The sequence below is a fragment of the Callionymus lyra genome, chromosome 17 (genome assembly GCF_982586985.1).
Source record: "Callionymus lyra chromosome 17, fCalLyr1.hap1.1, whole genome shotgun sequence".
NCBI classification, from domain to species: Eukaryota; Metazoa; Chordata; class Actinopteri; order Syngnathiformes; family Callionymidae; genus Callionymus; species Callionymus lyra.
Genome location: NC_141834.1, coordinates 1,214,111 through 1,229,428, shown reverse-complemented (window position 1 = coordinate 1,229,428; position 15,318 = coordinate 1,214,111). Strand labels below are relative to the sequence as shown.

General features: G+C 35.1%; 1 protein-coding gene across 1 annotated transcript; it reads left to right on the top strand.

The window, feature by feature from the left end:
• The first annotated feature begins 811 nt into the window (after nucleotides 1–811).
• taf2 (TAF2 RNA polymerase II, TATA box binding protein (TBP)-associated factor) lies at nucleotides 812–14,505 on the top strand. Its single transcript, XM_087812129.1, has 27 exons — nucleotides 812–1,097; nucleotides 1,273–1,327; nucleotides 1,496–1,656; nucleotides 1,987–2,105; nucleotides 2,465–2,606; nucleotides 2,906–3,137; nucleotides 3,575–3,759; nucleotides 3,988–4,101; nucleotides 4,472–4,571; nucleotides 5,000–5,085; nucleotides 5,418–5,553; nucleotides 5,637–5,791; nucleotides 7,539–7,653; nucleotides 7,814–7,923; nucleotides 8,173–8,238; nucleotides 8,308–8,434; nucleotides 8,511–8,636; nucleotides 9,556–9,696; nucleotides 9,972–10,082; nucleotides 10,153–10,346; nucleotides 10,416–10,555; nucleotides 10,729–10,798; nucleotides 11,651–11,760; nucleotides 12,394–12,623; nucleotides 12,957–13,121; nucleotides 13,192–13,294; nucleotides 14,040–14,505. The coding sequence occupies exons 1-27, from the start codon at nucleotides 1,048–1,050 to the stop codon at nucleotides 14,324–14,326; spliced, it is 3,630 nt and encodes a 1,209-aa protein (XP_087668255.1). The 5' UTR covers nucleotides 812–1,047; the 3' UTR covers nucleotides 14,327–14,505.
• The last annotated feature ends 813 nt before the right edge of the window (nucleotides 14,506–15,318 follow it).

Genomic DNA, 15,318 nt, shown 5'->3' with positions numbered 1-15,318 from the left:
CTTCAAGAAACATCTTTATTTTTCGTTTTTATTTATTAAAATAAAATTGTATTTGTTCAGGCTTTTCCTTGACACAGGCAGGGCCTCGAGGATTAACCAATAGCAAAGCTCGGTTAGAGGGCTTCGCACTATTCGTAGAACCTGAAGTTATATAACATAAAGCAGGGGTTCTCGCATGTATAAAACATAGAATATATGTGTTTATTTTAAGTTACATTGTTCAGAGGAATTCTCGTTTCTTTTTATTTTTTACATTATAATGAGTTCGTTGCGCCATACAACAGAAATAACACAGTTTCCCCGTGTGTTGCAGCCACCTAAAAATACACGAAACACGTTGTCCCTTCAGAGCCACCGTTGTTCTAAAGAACGACTGTGTGGCTCGATCTATGTATGCACTGGACTCAGTATCCGTACTAACAATCAAAATCTCACTCCAACTCCGATTTTAAAAAAAAGAAAACGTTTTTGATGAGTGTTCTTTCAATACGACACAAATCGAAAATCTAACTGATATCGCTGCTACTGACTATTAATGGATCGTTCAAAAACGATCTGGGACTTCTGGCAATCATTTAATCTTTTCCCTTCTCGTTTCAGTCGCTGCCCCACGATATTGCCCAAGATGTATAATACACACAGTCTGACATCAACCGGCGGATACGGATTAATATGGGGGAATTTAACTTATTTATATTGCTTGGTAAATCTGAGGAAACAGGGACTCATAAAACCGACTCGCTTCAAGAAGTTTAAATTCTCATTCCGACCACTGAGCGGTGTCTGCTGCTTTTCGGCGGCAGTTCCTCCTTTCTAAACAAAATGGCCGCTCACAACAAACTTACTGGCTGTAATGTGGATTTGTTGACGCGAGAGGAGTAATTATTGTGTTATTGCAGAGCGTTTGTGCTTTATTTTACTGCACTCGGATAGTGACTGGAGGCACTTACCTTTTAATTGTACAACATTCTTCCTCTGGGACATGCTCGGGATCGAAACAAGTCATGAAATGTTGAAACGTCTTCCAGGACTCGTCAGGGAGCGAAGATGAACAAGAAACGGGATAAAGGTTTTGAGAGTCCTCGCCCCTTTAAATTATAAGTATTTTTTTATTTCTCGTGGTGAACATAATATTGGAGTATTGATGATGATATGAATATCTTAACGATATGATGTACAAAAGTCGTCTGTCCCATCAAACAGTCTTACATATCGATGTATGTTAATATTGATCGATTGAAGTACTAATGGTTTGTATTTTCCCTCCTATACGACCCATCAAGTGGTGTGTATCAGTAACGTCAACTTTCAAAGAAAATCTGTCATTGTAAGTATATACAGAAATGGTACCCATACTATTCAGTGCATATAAATATGTACCTTTTGCAAGTACCCAACTTTTTTTTATGAAAATGACTTGCTTTATTTAATCTCTCCATGGTTGAATGAATAAACAAAACGTATTGCTTTTTATTATCCTTCGTTCTTTCTTCAGGGTTATGTTGAGCTGACCATTATTCCGACAGTCGTCAACTTGAACAGGATCAAGTTAAATAGTAAGCAATGTCGCATACACAGGGTCAGGGTCAATGAATTGGAGGCCCCCTTTATTTACAATGATCCAACTCTTGAGGTGTGCCACCATGACTCCAAACAGTAAGTATGAATTATATTTCATTGTTTATTTTTTGAATGATCAGTTATTTTCATTTTGATGCAAAAAAGTATGAATGTATAAAATAAAAGAGCTGGGGGACATATTGTTGATTCTTTCATTTTTATTACTTTTACATTTTTTCAGCTTCAGTGGTTTAGAACGCAGCATATAAACTGCTAAAAAAGTATCCTCATTCATTTAAAACAACAAAACAAATTAATTTAAAGCATTACCTTTTTTTTAGAATCACATCTTTTTTGGTACTTTTTGTGAACAAAAAATATTTGCTTGTTTGTTTTTATTTATTCTTAACATGTTGTTGTCTGCAGGAGAAACCTAAACTACTTTTCCAGTGCATATACAGCAGCAATAAGTGCTGTTGACCCTGATGCTGGCCATGGCGAGTTGGCCATTAAGGTTCCTTCAGAGCTTTGGAAGCAAGGTGATGGTTAGTTGACCAAAATAGAAAGATCACCATTTAGTCACTTGTTGACCTTACCTTCAATAAGATAATTGACCACACTTTATGACCACACTTTTCTCTTGTATTTATTAGTCTGTCAGGTGTCTGGCTCCTAATTGGACTTTAAGTCAAATATATATATATTTTTTTAAATATTTAAATGTAACTAATTTTAAACTATGTTGACTTCTTGAAGCAAAATAATAGTCACTACAACTGCTTTTAATATACGGTTTATGATTAACAATGATTTTTATCCATTTAAAATGATATTCATTCTAATATGGTCTCTTTAAAGAAACTGAGGACATAATTCCTTTATGTTTTTTGTTTTACTTTTCTAGAGTTAAAGTTTCTGAAGCTCGTCATCGAATTTTCTCTGGACCAACCAAAAGGAGGTCTCCACTTTGTCGTTCCTGATGTAGAAGGCAGTATGGCAGAGAGAGGTGCCCACATGTTCTCTTTTGGGCACCAAAATTCCACCAGGTATTTTGATCCAAATTGCCTCCAACGTTATTTTGTTAGTCTTTGGGATTGCATAATTTCCTAATCTATTCTCCTTACAATTTTTTAATTAACAAAACTCAAAAAAGGCATGACCTTTGATGAAACACTCGGTCCATTTCAGAAATTTCAGTGTGCCTATCTTATACTGCAAAAAATCAAAAAAATCTGTAAGAACAAATTCAAAGCATGTTGTTTTACCCTTGTCCGAAAGAAAGTGAAAAACATTTTGATATAATTAACATTCATGTTTTTAATTTTTATTTGTTTTTATGTACCAGGTTCTGGTTCCCGTGTGTTGACTCCTACTCAGAACTTTGCACTTGGAAGCTGGAATTCACAGTGGATAGTTCAATGATTGCTGTGTCCTGTGGCGATCTAGTGGAGACCATTTATACACATGATATGAGAAAGAAGACATTTCATTACATCCTTTCCATACCCACTGCAGCTCCAAACATTTCTTTGGCTGTTGGACCATTTGAAATCCTTGTGGATCCTTACATGCACGAGGTAGGTAAACAATTGTTACACTATTAAATTGACAAATGTGTCACTTTTAATTAATTGATAATTAATAAAACGTAATGTATAGTATGACATGTCCTCTCTTGGCTAACTAAGGACACCGCAAATAAATAAATTAATCAATGTACAATATATGACATCCATTTTATATATATATATATATATATATATATATATATATATATATATATATATATATATATATATATATATAAAAACTGAACATATTTTTTATGAACATAAAGTTTTTTACCTTACCTTATTTATCGTCTAAATCAAGATTTGATTTATGGTAATATATTTTATTGGGATAAAATGTTCAGATTTTGTCAAACCCAGGCTATTATAAGAAAAGGATTTCTAACAGAATATTTGTGTTCTAGTTACTTCATTTTTTTTTTTCTCTGACTTGTTTGTTTTAGGTGACGCATTTCTGCCTGCCACATCTCTTACCACTGCTCAAACATTCAATGTCGTTTCTGCACGAGATATTTGAGTTTTATGAAGAGATCCTGACATGCCGCTACCCTTACGCCTGTTTTAAGACAGTGTTTGTAGATGAGACCTACATGCAGGTTTCATCTTACGCATCAATGAGTATCTTCAGGTAGGCTTTTGGTTCTGATTTTTAAAACGGGATTATTCAAAGACTATGATTGTATTTAGACCTATCTGTTCAATTTAATTTTTTCGTTTGTGTTATTTTCAATGAAATGTTTAAGTAAAAGATCAACAGTTGAACAAATTGCTACATAGACTTGTTCCTTTGAGTGAAAACTAAAAGGATTTATAACTTACTGATTTTAACCTTAGTTGCTTTTTTTTTTTCTTTCAGCACTAATTTGCTTCACAGTCCAATGATAATAGACCAGACTCCACTTACACGCCGCTACCTTGCATATGCACTGGCACAGCAGTTCTTTGGCTGTTTCATCTCCAGAATGTCGTGGTAAGAATTGCAAAATCAGCAGATAAGAATTAAGTCAGGCAAACATTATTTGATAAAAAAGCATGTTGGTGAATGTTGGGTGATTCAACTAAGTATTCTATAAAGATGAATTGCCCTTCACATCGTTTTTTTGGCAGCTTTAAATCACATCACTTTTTGAAAATTAGAATAAAGAACACAATTATTAATTTATTTAGATTCAGAGGCGTATTACCATTTTCTTTATTTTTTAGACAGATCATTGACATTTTGGTTATCCATGCAAAGATGCAAGCAGTGGAGCCACCGCTGCCCTTTTTCCACATTTTCTTTTGCAGGTCCAATTTGAAAAGACCTCACTAGAAGTCACTGATCATGATATTCTGTGCAGGGCAGATGAATGGGTGCTGAAGGGAATCTCAGGCTACATCTATGGCTTGTACCTAAAAAAGACCTTTGGAGTCAATGAATACCGACACTGGATTAGAGAGGTACTTTGGTGTTTTTGAATAGTCCTCATGGATTGGGTTGTTACAATGTACACGTATGATGATGATGATTATTTGAGATGACACAATGATTTAATAACAAAGTGGTTAATCAATAGCTATAAATATAAAGATATAGGCACTTCTTTCCAAACATTAGTTAATTTCAAATTTAAAAAACATAAAAACATTTGCTTGGTACAGACCTTTAGTGCCATTAGAGCTTGTTACATTATGTTCTTTTGGCTTATAAGAAGTATTGAAAGTTTACAGGGTAAAAATATGATCTACAATAATATAATCATATGCCTTCCTCATAAAACCACTTATTTGAGTGACTCTTCTTTTATCAATTAAAATAATGTTTTTAATAGTTTCCTTTATACTTTTTTCATATAAAAACGATGAATGATAAAATGTTTTGTTTCCAGGAGCTGGACAAGATTGTCGAATATGAACTGAAGATGGGAGGAGTTCTGCTGCACCCAACATTTAGTGCAGGAAAAGATAAGGACAAGTACGTTTCCAAACAAATTGATTGATTAATTGGTGGTTGTAATATCAGAATCAGAAACTTTTTATGCCAGTGTTGTAAACACATTTTTTGGCTGGCAGTACAGAATCAAATAATGAAAAAAGATAACACTAAATAATGTATAATAAAATTCTTTGCAACTAGGGAAACGCCAAAAGGAATTATATTTAGTGGCAGATTTACAAAAACACAAAGTATTCTTCAGAAGTTTACTCTTTCTTTAGCAACATCAATAGAGTTGTTTACATTTTTCATTATTTATTTTGTTATTTTATTACTCAAAATCTTTCCCCATTTCCATTCCACATATTTAGTCCGACTCCACACCTTCATTTCTCAATCAAGCATCCTCACACATTGTCCTGGGAATACTACAAGATGTTCCAGTGTAAGGCGCATCTGGTGATGAGGCTGATTGAGAACAGGATAAGCATGGAGTTCATGTTGCAGGTAATTATTTTTTTAAATCCTTTTATTGAGTCTTGTTGTACTTTTTTTCTAAAAAATATAAAATGTCTGCTGAATTTGATCAGGTGTTCAATAAGCTTCTCAGTCTGGCCAGCACCGCCTCTTCGCAGAAGTACCAGAGCCACATGTGGAGCCAAATGCTGCTTTCCACTCATGCCTTCCTCAAATCCATTTCAAATGTGTCTGGTAAAGATATTGGACCCCTCATCAAACAATGGGTGTATCCTTTAACATCTGTGAATTATGTATGCTTTGAAAAAAATGATAGATTTTTTAATAAGCTCAGGAGACGATACGTCTCTATATCTACTTTTATGTAAGTCTTATTCATCGATATGGTCTAGGTCAGGGTCGGCAACAACTCCGGAGCCGCATGTGGCTCTTCTTTCCCTCTATGCGGCTCCCTGAGGTTTTTGAAAAAAAGTATTGTTATACATTTGGATATTTAATTTAAATGTTTCATAGTGTTTTTCGAATGATGCATGAAAAACTAGCAACTCTCTCCTTTAGTTAACCTTTTACTGTAGGACGTAACTTCGCCGAACAAGAGCATAAGAACAACATTGAGTTCTTCACAATCAGGGCAGAACTCTGACTCCTCGCTCCCCCCTCTCACCTGTCTTAGTCTTAAAGGAACAGTAACGCGTACAACAAACGTTATAGTATTTTACTTTTGTTTGTTCAAATTGTAATTTTTGCAGACCTGAAAAAATCAAGACCTGGTGAACTATAATTTCTTTCAGCCTACATGGAAAATATTTTATATTTTTCAGCAAGTCAGTCGGTTACAAACCAGTACATTATTATAAATTAGGTTAAGTTTGATCGCTAATCATTTTATTTTGTCCTAATGTCCTATTAGGTTTGCTGCATTGTTGAAATGATGATGATAAATATGTGATGCTATTATTGTGATATGTTAATGTGTATATATAACGTTTCAGAGTCACATAGTGCTTTACATAAAATAAAGTTAAAAACAAATATGAGTCGGTTCATCAGGACAAATTGCAGTACAAAACATTGTTATGATAATTATCAATGGTTAAAGTTATATTTCACCTAAAATTCAAACTTCACTCAATTTCTACCCCCCCTCATGTCCACTAAGGGTTGAGAATATTTTCAGAATAATCTGTTCTTTTTAATGTAGTGACTGGACCTCATTTTTGAACAGATTACTCTGAAAATAATCCCAACTCTTAACTCCAACTCCAACTCTTGAAGTTTTAACTTTGGGTGAACGTTTGATGGTTTGTTTGTATATAGCATAAAGGAAACAATGAAAGTGAACATTATATGGAATGATATTTAACTTCAAAAGTCAAAAAGGGTTTTTAGGCTCCCATTGTTTCCTTTCCTGTAGGAAACGGGTCCAAATGTCTCTTTGAGATATAAAGGTTGCCGACCCCTGGTCTAGGTGACGGGTTGTTAAAAAAAAAAAAAGTATTATTTCCACTACTGCTCAATTAACCCATTTAAATAATATTACAACAATTTTAACTTCAAAAAAATAAAACCTTCAAAAGGAATAACATATAAATTATGTATATTTATATGTATGAACAAAGAAATGTTTAATTTCTCTTAGATAAATCATATGCTAATCAGTTGTTTTTTTGACCCCAAATTGTAAATTCATATCCAGTGAATGCACTACAATAATACCAGCTACTTTGCAAAATCCATCACAAGCTCTTGTAATAAATTGCTCTGTATGTTATTAATTTGCATAGCAGTTTTGTTTGGGTTTAAGCACATGCACATCGTTATTATTGGCCCCAATTTGAAGAGTAAGTGGTCCAGCTAAAGAACTAATTGGGTGCACTAAACGCATCTTAAAGTACGCAGTTACCATGAAGATTATTGTATAATTTCTTTTAACATATATAGAACATAATTTTCTTACATTTTACTTGAATTTGTGTTGAATATCAGACAATTTCTTCTTAACACTACTCCTCTAGTGACCACAGCTCTGTTGTGAAATTCTTTGGAAGTTTTGCATTCAACAGGAAGAGAAATGTGCTTGAGCTGGAGATCCGTCAGGACTATACCTCCTCTGGAACTCAAAAATATGTTGTAAGTATCTTACAGACGATGCTGTGCAATATTTCTGCTATAATAAATTATTAGATGTTTGTTTATTATTTGGAAAATCCAAAACAAAAGTGTTTTGAAATATGTATATTGTATGTATTTTTTTTCTACAGTCTATATGCTATGATCAACTTGTTTCCAGGGTCCTATCAAGGTCACAGTGCAGGAGCTTGATGGTTCCTTTAACCACACTTTGCAGATCGAGGAGAACAGCCTCAAGCATGACATACCCTGCCATTCTAAGAGCAGAAGGTACAGTTACATATGGGGGAATTGGGTCTTCATCTGTTTCTTCATCTGTCAAAATGTGTCTTTGCTATTAACACATTTATTATCACATTATGCTCTTTACTCTGTTCTACTGTATAAAAACAAACCCAGAAGACTAAGAAAGTGTGATATCAACTTTGCGACAGAATTTTAATTTGGTCATTTCGTTTGTTTTGTTTTAAGCAAAAATTACTTAAAAGGAAACCTAAAATCGTGAACATTTCTTCACAGAAACAAGAAAAAGAAGATCCCTTTGATGAATGGAGAAGAGGTTGACATGGACCTGTCAGCAATGGAGTAAGAAGTTGTGTTGTGTGTATGCATGTGAAAATGTATATTCATGGTTGCTCTGGTTTTTCTCTGCAGTGCTGACTCGCCTCTACTTTGGATCCGAATCGACCCAGACATGTCCATTTTGAGAAAGGTGGAGTTTGAACAGGCAGACTTCATGTGGCAATATCAGCTGCGATATGAGAGGGATGTTGTAGCACAGGTAAGAGTGACCAACAGAAATGCAAAACATATTTTGGACACATCTGTGCCATGTTTAATTTTATTGGTGTTGTCAGGAGGAGGCCATTTATGCACTGGAGAAATTCCCCACTCCTGCCTCTAGACTGGCTCTAACTGATATCCTCGAACAAGAGCAGTGTTTCTACAAAGTCCGCATCCTGGCTTGCTTTTGTTTGGGAAAGGTATGAAACTGATTTAACGCAGGTATTTTAACATGTGCCCAAACATCAATAACGCAATGTATCAGAATATTAGGTCGTGCCGCACGGTATCCCCACTATCAATATTTCTACATTAAACAGAAATATCGTTCTAAAAATATTTACTTGGTAACTTCTGCAATCGACCACACGATGGCGACAAGCATTTTTACAATAATAATAATAATGTCTATTTATATAGCGCCTTTCTAAGTGAGTGATGCGGTAGAGTACTCTAAAATAGATTATAAAAAGTACGAAGACACGTAACAGTCTAATCTGCTGGATTAGGTTCATGGTCTAGCAGCCATGCACTCAAATATCTAAAATCAGATCTTTGTGCCCCTCGAAGAAAAAGTCAAACTGCTACCACAGCTATAGCGGATTTAAGTAACATCTTCCCAGAACAAATGGCAGCTGTAGACAGGGCTGAATTATAATTGGGTACGCCCCCCCCCCCCCCGTCACGCCAACTCTAAGTTCAAAAAAACATCCTATTGTAAACAGAATTAGCGAGTGACGCACCAGATGCTGCTGTGGCACTTGAAGATGTCGGCATAACTGTTAATATGGGTACTTGTACATGGACCAAAAACTGTGACCGACCCTTGTCAGTTTCCTTTTGTATGTAGTTTATAATGTCAGGGTCTGTTTGTAAGTTTCAAGTAAAAAGATTACTGTACAGCAGCGAGACCTTCATATAGATAAGTGAAACAATAGCTGCATGTAGTGATAATATAGTTGTAACCTATTTAGCCTTTGAATTCAACTTTATCAAATTTGTTGGTGACGAAAGATAACTTCCAAACAAAATAATTATGCAACTGATACATCAACATGACAGACCCTTTACATACAGCACAAGTTAAATTATACAATGTCTTTTTTTCATTCTTTGCAGATAGCCAATTCTATGGTGAGCACTTGGCAAGGTCCCCCAGCGATGAAGTCCCTGTTCACCAGAATGTTCTGCTGCAAGAGCTGCCCAAACATTGTGAAGACCAATAACTTTATCAACTTTCAGAGTTACTTCCTACAAAAGGTAAATAATCTAAATACATTTTTAATTTGTTGAGACTGAGACTAGTTTTGTTTGCTTAACTGCTTAATGTGAACTCTTTCAGCAGATATGCTAACTAATAAATATTGAAAGACAAATAATTTAGGTTGTTTTAGTAATTGTTTTATTCTTGATGACAGCTGGAATCATTTATTTGTATTAAGTGGTTCATGAAGCAAACAGTTGAATTGAGTAAGACTGTTGGTTTTTGTTGAATATGTCAATTTTCAAATAACATTTTGATATTTCACTATTAGACAATGCCTGTTGCCATGGCGTCACTGAGGGACATCCAAAATCTCTGCCCCAAAGATGTCCTGAACTTTATACTTGACCTCATCAAGTATAATGACAACAGAAAAAACAAGGTAAATACAATTATACTCTTTGTTGCACATCTGAAGGAAGACTGGAACCAATCTTCATTTTTGTGATTAGTTTTCAGATAACTATTATCGTGCCGGCCTGATCGAAGCACTCACAAACTCCCTGACTCCAGCCATCAGCATCAGCAATGAGGTGCGAACTGTTGATAACTTGAATCCGGATGTGCGCCTCATCTTGGAGGAAATCACACGATACCTCAACATGGAAAAACTTCTGCCAAGTTTCCGAAACACCATCACCGTCAGGTACAGCTCTCTTTGTTTAACCATGACTGTTTTTGAGCAGTACATGACTTAATTCATATTATCTTTTAGTTGTTTAAGAGCCATCCGTCAGCTTCAGAAGAATGGTCATATTCCCAGTGACCCTTTGCTCTTTAAGTCATATGCTGAGTATGGACATTTTGTAGATGTCCGCATCGCTGCAATCGAGGCTCTGGTGGACTACACAAAAGGTAAAAATCTAGTCCAATCCAACTTTATCTACTGCTGTCACATCTTTCCCTGTTTGCTAGGGGAAATATGATTTCTTAAGTATGCCTACTTTATATCAAAAGTTGGCCTCATCTGCCTGAATTCCATAGAAGAACATTTAGTAATCAATGTTTTCTCAATGATTTTCATTTAGTTGAAAAAAGTGCGACTGAGTTGCAGTGGCTACTGGACATGGTGCATAATGACTCAGTTCATTACGTAAGGTAAGCATGTGCATTAGCCAACACTATTTAAAAAAGGTTTTCCCTTTCAGCTCCCTTTTAATAGGTCCCATTTTTGATTTTTAATAAAGTTTCATGGAATATTTTGAAACTATTGTTAAATTGGCCATTGTAAGGTGCCCAATCCAAATGTTTTTATCCTGTTGGTGAACATCATGTTAACGTCCTGCACGGATATTTTCCTTTTTACGTCTATTGATGGCACTAAATATTATGATCGAATGAGACTTATCAGACTGAGAAATATTAGTAGAGCATAGTAGTGGAACATTTCATAAAAATCTGTTTATTGCAGTTATGCTGGCCTTATTTTCATAGTGGATTAAATGGATTAAAAATGGTAAAGCTATATCTGGTAAAAAAGGTTAATTAAAATAGGTCTTATTAATATGATTCACAGGAATAAAAAAGAGGGAGATGAAATAACCAGACAAAGGGAGAATGTTTATTTATTAACGATGAAGGAAAAGGAAAGGAAGAATGCTCATATGATGATGAAGAGAAAGGAGTAAAGGGATTGTCTGCAGGAAATGAATAGGAAAGGGGGGGAAAAAACATCATACAGCATATTGTTTGATCATAATTTACATTCAATTGGGTTGTTTTGTTATATATAATAATCCATTTTTCAACTGGTTTGTATTTGTATACTATATTGTATGAGTTACCATTAACCATCATCGTCAAAAGTTAATTTTAATTTTTGTTAAAGTTTTATTTTTTTTATTTTTAATAAATACAAAACAATCTAGTGTTAAAATTAAATAAAAAATAAATACATGACGTGATAAACCATTCACACCTTGTTGTGTATTAATTTTCTTGTTCGTTAAGGCACAAGATCCTGGACATGCTCTGCAAAAATCCTCCTTTCAACAAGACATCAGATTCTGATCTTTGTAATGAAGCATTGGTCGACCAGCTGTGGAAACTTATGAATTCAGGTGAGGATCTTGCACGCACACATGTACACTTGCATACTCAAACATGTATGCAAAGTTGGGACTATATGAACTGTAATTTAAGTAAGTGAGACTGCCTTATAGTGTTTATATTTTAGTGAATTGATGTAATATAAAGTTGCAACCTAACACGACCTCAGTGGCTTGTCTAAGATCCTAAATTAAGTTGAACTGTTCATTTTTTCAGATTCACAGCAGTTAGTACTCATTCCCATATACCTGTAAGAGCCACCAGATCAGCAGATTATGCAACGAAAACATAACATGTTTATTTCATTCATGGATGAAATACTGAAACTACTGGTTGAAGATTCAAGAAAAAAACAACAAAAGAAATGAGCTCTCTCGATATGTAAACAAATGCAGATGTGGACGGAAGCATGTGCTTTGAGACACTGTTGGTGATTTCATTTTAACAGTGCAATTACACTGTAATGACAAAAGAGGGCCAGGAACAAATTGCCTAACATGTAGCGTCAAAAAGAAAAGACAAACACTGTCTTGTTTGTATGATTAATCATTGTTTTGTGAACTACTGAATGTTGCATTGTGGGGAGAATAGCGGTGTATCTTACTTTTAATTTATATGCAATACATTTTTTTTGTTTCCTTTAGGCACCTCCCATGATTGGCGGCTTCGCTGTGATTCTGTCAACGTCTACTACACACTGTTTGGCCTAACTCGTCCATCCTGCCTTCCTTTACCAGAGCTGGGACTTGTGTTAAATTTGAAGGAGAAAAAGGCTGTGCTGAACCCAACCATCAAGCCAGAGGTTGGACTTGGTGTTGTTATAGACACACCCGCCAGCATAGGCATTCATGGTGTCGGCATAAGTTATTCATCCGTAAGTACGGTATTGATGTTCAACTCTGCTCTCTCTTCAGAGGAAATCATTTGCGTTTCCTCTTTATGTTGATATCATCCAGCTGCCCTGCTTTGTTAACCACATGTCTTCCTCCTGTCAAAGTTTGAGAAAATGAATATTGAGTAAGGATTCTAGTGAGTCTATGCACATGACAGTCTGTGAGTTCATTGAAAATTGCATTATAATTAGAAACATGAAGGTGCTCTGCATATGTCTTTCTTCAGAACAACCCTGTTGTTAATGGGGTTTTTTCTCCTAAATTTAGTTTGAATTTTAAACTTCTGTCTTTCATATCATTTTCACTTGTTTAAGGTGAAGGAAGAACCAGATCCTATTTCATTAGGAGTCTGTGGGGTCGGCCAGCCCCCTCCGGGCATAAAGAGAAAGGCAGATGCACTTCTTTGTTCACCGCCAGAGCCTGGACAGGTTCTTCAGCATCAGGATGCAGATGGACGAGGGAGCCTCTATAGGATCAGGGTAATTTAACGTGCTGTTTGATTTTGTTTTCTTCTGTCCACTTTCAACATATCTCTGTCTTTTTATGTAGTTCAACACAATGGAAGAGGAAGACATCGATATGGAGACTGTCCATGATAGTCAGGCCTTCATCCATCAACACCTTAATCTGCTGGAGCGACCATCAACCCCCGGTCAGCATCAACATATGTTCCCTTTTTTTTTCTTTTTTTTTTTAAACATAGCGATGTCATTCAAAAAATCTTTGCTAAAGATTGAGGCAATAGTTAGAAGATTATATCTATATAGATGGATGGATTGAATTCATTAATGTTTCATCTTTAATAATATTTTATGGAAATGCTTTTTTCTTTTTTTCAGAAGTTGAATAAATTAGATTTAAGTACTTTGGAGGGTCACAGATATTAATTCCAGTTTTCCTATAATCAAAGTGTAATTTATATTGACTGCAATTATTATATTCAAGTGGTTCATACAAATATAGTGAAAATAATGGATCAAATTATTGTTTGGATATTTAATCATAATGTTATTCAATACGTATTAAGTAACTAGTTATTATTAAAATGTATAATGTAACGGTTATCACTGTACAGGGTAAACCTTGATAATACTGGATTTATACATTTTTCCATATTTTGCGGTATCGATTCAAGAAGGTGTTGGAAACATAACTTTAATATGTTTGTCAATATTGGCTTGTTTCACGCTGAAACTCACTGATTTTATTCTAGTCATCCAGTCTGGCACTACTTACTGGGCTCTAAAAATGATGACATTGCTCCTTAAAATAACATTTCTAAGGTGAAAATATGTTGCCTGTGTGTTTGTTTATTATGTATATTATTTTTCTGCTGATAAAAAAAAAGATCGATGATGTAATTGAAAACACATTTATATTATTTATTGTGTTTGCAGGTAAAGAACCACAGAATATGGAACAACCAATACTTTCTCTGCCAGCTACACCCGCCCCCACTTTCTCCAAAGAGACCACCTCTTCATCGTCGAAACACGGAGGTGAGCACGGCCACCACCACCACCATCATCATCACCACGATCACAAGAAGAAGAAGAAGAAGCACAAGCACAAACACAAGCATAAGCACAAACATGAAAGCAAGGACAAGGAGAAGGACAATTTGTTCGCCCTCAACAGCCCTGCTAGTGGCCGGTCTCCCCACTCTCCATCTCTGTCGGATTAAATGATGTTTGTGCTTCATACAAATGTGTAAAATCTGTTCTTAGAAGTTGTGTATGTGTTTTTATTGAAATTCCAAGGCATTCGAATCATTAACTAACTCCCCTTCCACATCATCAAGGACTGCTTTTCTTAAAATACAACATTGTGTACTTGGTTAAAGAAATAAAACTTTCCTTTCAATCTTTTGGTTTGATCACAATTTTTTCATGAATAATGCAGTATGTTGAGTAAAGACATTTTGCTATGTTTCAAATAATGTGTGTCAAATTCTGTCCTTTACTGTTAAATATTTGTTATCGTCTTCATTTCCTGTTTTGATTCATTTTGTTTTATATTTAAGACATGGTGGGATATAACTGTTAGTAATTACATCATGCCTACACACACACACACACACACTATTGCCAAAACATTTTGGTGTAACCTTGGGAATGGCCAATGATTCTTTTAATTACAGCAATCTTGTAAGAATTTGAAGAGTCTTTGTCAGGTTAAGTTTTGCCCTTTATCTGGACAGTTTGTCAATCCTACATTATGTTTTTGTTCCTTTTTTTTATATATACTTCAGTCAAGGATAAATGGAGATCTGGACAAGGGATACTTACTTGAAATTCAATCAGATACATTTTCCACTTGCCCTCATGTCATATTTACCTTTGTCTACTATCTACACTGCAAGCTTGCAAGTGTTTCTTATCTGTGCAGCATGTGAAGCCTTTTAGCTTCTTTTTCAAACATGCTTAAAATAAAGACATTACGGACGAGCAGTGTGGAGTTTTTGGATGTTTTTCGGTGTATCTTATTGGGCAAAGAAAAGTGAACTGTAGTCACAATCATCATATCGACATACATTCACGGATGACTTACTTTTGGGTGAACTATACCTTTAAATAGATTCAAGCTTTTTAAACACTATACAGGTGCATGTTTTGGACTGCTGGCAGGGCTTGACTTAGACCAGTGTCTGTCAAATGGTTGATTAATGACTGCTGT

Coding starts and splice junctions, on each gene's coding strand:
- taf2 (XM_087812129.1), top strand. CDS start 1,048: ATGAACAAGAAACGGGATAAAGGTTTTGAGAGTCCTCGCCCCTTTAAA. Junction 8,435..8,510: donor AGAGGGATGTTGTAGCACAG/GTAAGAGTGACC, acceptor TGGTGTTGTCAG/GAGGAGGCCATTTATGCACT. Junction 13,122..13,191: donor GGAGCCTCTATAGGATCAGG/GTAATTTAACGT, acceptor CTTTTTATGTAG/TTCAACACAATGGAAGAGGA.